Source organism: Propithecus coquereli, unplaced genomic scaffold (genome assembly GCF_000956105.1).
Source record: "Propithecus coquereli isolate 6110/MARCELLA unplaced genomic scaffold, Pcoq_1.0 Scaffold51, whole genome shotgun sequence".
Classification (NCBI taxonomy): Eukaryota; Metazoa; Chordata; class Mammalia; order Primates; family Indriidae; genus Propithecus; species Propithecus coquereli.
This window is the reverse complement of record NW_012150952.1, coordinates 5,949,754-5,954,740: the sequence shown is the minus strand read 5'-3', so window position 1 is coordinate 5,954,740 and position 4,987 is coordinate 5,949,754. Positions and strand designations below refer to the sequence as shown.

The following is a 4,987-nucleotide window of genomic DNA, read 5'->3' as shown; positions in this document are numbered from 1 at the left end:
TATTTTTAGTTGTTCAGCTAATTTCTTTCCATTTTTAGTAGAGACGGGGTCTTGCTCTTATTCAGGCTGGTCTTGAACTCCTGAGCTCGAGCAATCCTCCCACCACAGCCTCCCAGTGTGCTAGGATTACAGGTGTGAGCCACTGCCCCTCGCCAAATGTTTGCATATATTGTTCCTTATATTAACTTTGGTTAATTTTCCTACAGACAGATTAACTCCTAAGCAAACAAATTATCCATGTGAGGTTTACATTTCTATTGCCAACAGTAATTATTTCCTTTTAAATGTGGCGTTCTTAATTTATAACAGCTCTCATTCATTTTGACATTTAATTATACTATGTATTATATTATTTAAATTTCTTGTGTGATTATAAACTGTCTCTTTCATTAGATTAAGGAGGTAAGATACAAGGTGCTTGAGAAGGTAGGAGTATAACTTATTCTTCATTTGCACCAGTACAATCTGGCAAAATAGCAAGACTTAAATTGTTATTAATACATAAATGACTCCCAATAATCAATATATGATGTGAATAAACTCAATTACTGTTAAATGCACATATTTAGTTGGGGGGCGTAGGAAAGAGAAGGTGTAATGCTTGACTAAATCATCTTAGCAGATGCAATGAGAGAACAGGCAAGAAAGTTGAAGGTTCTAAAAAAATGATGCATCATGAAGTTTAAGTAATGGAAGGAAACGCAGTAGGGAACTATTTTCTTGACTCCTTCCAAATTTTTCTCATGTGGACATAGGAACACTGGGAGAACACACACCACCAATGATTCATAACTAGACATGCTGTGAATAAGAAAGCTGGGAAATATTGGGCATCTGAGTTTAACAAGTTTCTTTACTGACGGACTAAGCAGAGCCTTTTCTACATAGCACTTCGCAGTGTGAAATCTCTAGGAAGGATTCAGAATAAATAATGTTGGTCAAGGCACCTTTAATTACTATATCCTTTCCCAAAAGAGTATTTCATAAAACAAGTTGGGAGATTCTAGGCTTGTGAAAAATTCTGAGATTCTTTTAGGATATTTGGGCCAGAGTCACTGTAGAGATTTATCATGAGATGAGAATCATATTATTAATATGTATCACCTTTTCATCCTTCCTGATCTTTGGATGCACCTAGTTAGAGATCATTCCTGAAACTTAGAAATGGACAAAAGAGGGAAACCTAAGACAACTCTGGAGAAGGCAGGCTCACCCAGGTAAGGCGCCACTTTGCTGTCAAAGATACTTCCCACCACGCATGGAACTAAATTTCTCCATTCACGGTTGTAAGCAGGCTCCAGTCTCTCTCTATCAACCTAGGGCTACTACTTCCCACAGAGGAAATCCTAACAAAATGATGTGGGTTTCATCACTATTCTGCATAACTGTTTACATTATATAGTATTATTTCTTTTTAAAACAAGATTAAGATGCAACATAAATTAAATGTTAATTAAAGTAATGCTTTAAGTTTCACAAGGGTGTACTTTTTTCCATATGCGAATGAGTCCAAATGTCATAAATATTTTTGGGATAAATTAGAAGTCTGTATAAAGTTATTAGGTTAAAAATTATAGCAACTAGTTTTTTAACCATTAGTGACAAAAGGTGTAGCATATGATTGGCATTAAAATTTAAAATTTACCTCTTTCACTGGCATCATCTACTAGAACAATTTCTTCTATCATGTGTCTTGGAGAGCGATTAATGACACTATGGACAGTTCGCAGAAGTGTGCTCCAAGCCTCATTGTGGAAAACAATCACCACACTTGTTGTAGGAAGATTATCTGGATACACCTTTGTTTTACACCTAGAGACAAAGCAAATGCCTTTATAAAAAGTGACTGTTAAGATTGCATAATAAATGAATCCGGACTAGAAGGGGGTGACAGAACAATAAAAGCAGTTTGCTCTAGTGGTGGGACTCCTGGTACCTTTTCAAATATTTAAGTTTTGGTTAATGTTACAAGTTTAATAAATAGTATCTATTTAAAGTTACATATTTATATTAAAATTATTTTGAAGATGTCATTTATATTCTTAAAATGAGGCACCTGTTCCTGATGAATGTTTTCAATTGATTTAATAGAGAATGAACTAAGGTTATATTATCACTATCAGACTGAATGTATTTTAAGAATCCAATTAGACAAAAAATCAGAACCACTGGAGTTTACTCAGTGTAATAACCTAAACAAGGAAGAGAAATAATATTTACTGAGTATCTATTAGGTATCAGGCTCTTAATCTTCCTAGTCATTCAGTAAGGCAGATACTCGGAGCCACGTTTCACAGAGGAGCAACTGAGCACAGAGACAGCAAGGAGGCAGCAGGGCCAGAGCGAGGACTCCACAGCCCAGGTCCTGCTGACTGGACTCCTGCTGCTGCTGCCCCCATCGGTAAATATCAACATGCATCTCGCTTAGTAAAGCCTATTTATGCCTGAACATGCAATCATCAGAAAGACCAAACACACCCAAAATCAATGTATTAGTTGTAGGTTTCTAGCACTTTGTTAGGCAACATGGTCTCTTCTTTCAACCTTGTTAGCTAGATGAAACTCCCAGACAACAGACAATTAGAGAACGGTAACAGCAGTAAGTAACCAGATCGGGGGATGTGTTTTACAACATAAGCCCCCTAAAGCAGCGCATCCGTAACTCTCGTAGATATTTCCATTGTAACAGCTGCTCCAGCCTCCACTTTCTTCCTTTTCTTACTCTCTCTCAAGCTCCCAAACCCTGTGCTCTCCAGGCTCACTGTAATCACCTGTCCATAGGAGATTACACCCACTATTGACAGGTACCAACAAAACATCAAAAAAACCCTTCTTCCGAAGCTGCTACACCCTTGTTACTGAACACTCTACCCTAGGGCTGCTGGTTGGCAGCTGAAAAACAAGGAAAAGAGAAGGAAAAAAGATGATAAGGTAAAGGGATCATAAGAGGGAGAAATGGAAGGAGAGGTCGCTGTAGCCCTTGTCCCTTCTCTCCCAGGAAAAAAGGTTAAACTCACAGCTTCCATTGTCCTTCCTTATATCCCACTGCAGCCCCTCCTATCCTCTCTACCACTCCCAAGACCCCCTTTCACACAGAGTCTCCATCTCCTGTTACCAGTAACCTCACTACCCATCCAACGATCCACAAGACCACAGCCTCATTTCCACCTCATGGGCCACTCCCCTCTCACCCTAAGCTTGCTCCAAGAACCACAAGAAGGCCCACACAGGCTGCCTCCCTCTCTGCAGCTCCTTCCCACTGAGTCTGAGTGTCTGAGTCAGAGGTGGGGCCCAAAAGACTAGTTAGTTGCCTAGGCTACAGGAAAAAAAAATGTGACCTTAATCATTCCTAATAATATTTCTGAAAATAGTTTCCCATCAAAACTCTGTTATAAATGTTATAAGTGGTGGCTAGGTTATTTATCTATATAATTAGTGGTAAGCTTCAGGTACATCCTAGGTGGGCAAGCCAAGACACTGTTTTTATGGGAGGATGCATCCTGAATGCCTGACTCACAGGCTACTGGAACCAGACTTTGAAGTCAGAAATGGCCCGTGTATGGGTAAAAGGGGGACAAAGAAAGAGCTTCTTATATTATTTAGTTGAATATTATGTTATATACAAACCCTTTTTCTAAGTTAATCCTACTTGTTATAGTAGAATTGGGAAGCAGAAAACAGCCAGGGTGACTGTGTAGCTGCAAGCTTACGAAAACAACAAAAACAATAAAATCAAGTGAGAATAGAAAAGGATTAGGCAAAATGTACAGTGTGCGAACAGTACTGACAGCCATGCCCGTGGCCAGGAAGTAGCAAGGAAGACAGAAAAACCTGGAGACAGCAGGTCCTGTGGAAAAGAAGTGATAAACCAGATTCTTGGATGATATATTGAAGAATTAAATTCTAAAACTGTATGAAAAGGAAGACAGACCATAAGAACACTTGAAATAAAGGGGATGGAAAATGAGAGAAGCAAATATTAGGATCCAGAAGAACAGACAAAAAGGAAATTCCTAAATCAAACAGTTAATCATTCAGAGAATGTAACAAATTCATAAAGGATAATATTCTCTCAAAGCAAATCAGAAAATATAGAGAAAATATGGAAAAATCATAACTAAGCTCAGAACAGATACGAACGTGCGCGCACACACACACACCCACCCACACCCTCCCTGGAGAGCCATAAAGCACTTGAGAGGAATCAAAGAGCCTCTCAGCATTCTAGCTAAGATTTTTCAATCACGAAACCACCTGTCCATGGGGGTTAGGTGGGGGTCCGTAGGACACAGGGCTGCGGATGAGCAGAAAGGCCACAGCCAATATTTAGGAAGCAGCTTTCTTCCACCTGTCCCAACCGAGTCTTTTACCCTCAGTTATGAAAACTAGCCAGTGCACATTTACGCTAACTGAAAAAGGTTACGTACAGGTCTAACAGCAAGGTTTGACTTAGGAAGAGAGGGCAGTCTTAAATTTTTTATTGAAATATTTACATACAAAAGTTGACAAATTGTAAACATATAGCTGAATGAATTTCCATGAAGTGAATGCATCAAATTGTCAGCATCCAGATGAAGAGTATTCCCAACACCCCAGGGGCTCCTTTGCGCCCCCTCTCAAGGTAACCACTCTATTAGACTTCGAGCATTACAGATGAGTTTTACCTGTTTTTTGAACTTTATTTAAAGAGAATAATGTAAAGCAGTAGTTCTCAAACTTTTTTACTTATAACCCCTCTTAAAGCACCCCAAAGAGCTTTTGTGGGTTGTAGCTATTGATGTTTACTACTTGAGGTCAGGAGTTTGAGACTAGTCTGAGCAAGAAGAAGACCTTCTCTCTACTAAAAATACAAAAATTAGCCGCACCTGTAGTCCAGCTACTGGGGAGGCTAAGGCAGGAGGATGGCTTGAGCCCAGGAGTCTGAGGTTGCAGTGAGCTATGATGATGCCACTGCGCTCTAGCCTGGGCGATAGAGCAAGACTCTGTC

At 39.5% G+C, this 4,987-nt stretch overlaps 1 protein-coding gene across 1 annotated transcript in view; it reads right to left on the bottom strand.

The window, feature by feature from the left end:
• The window catches only part of GALNT1 (polypeptide N-acetylgalactosaminyltransferase 1), a 35,724-nt gene extending 33,305 nt beyond the window's left edge, over positions 1-2,419 (bottom strand). Inside the window, exons 1-2 of the mRNA XM_012656579.1 lie at positions 2,289-2,419; positions 1,646-1,812 (exon numbers count right to left, since the gene is read on the bottom strand). Coding sequence (XP_012512033.1) covers positions 1,646-1,812; positions 2,289-2,419 — 298 coding nt within the window. The remainder of the gene's footprint in view (positions 1-1,645; positions 1,813-2,288) is intronic.
• Positions 2,420-4,987: the final 2,568 nt, after the last annotated feature.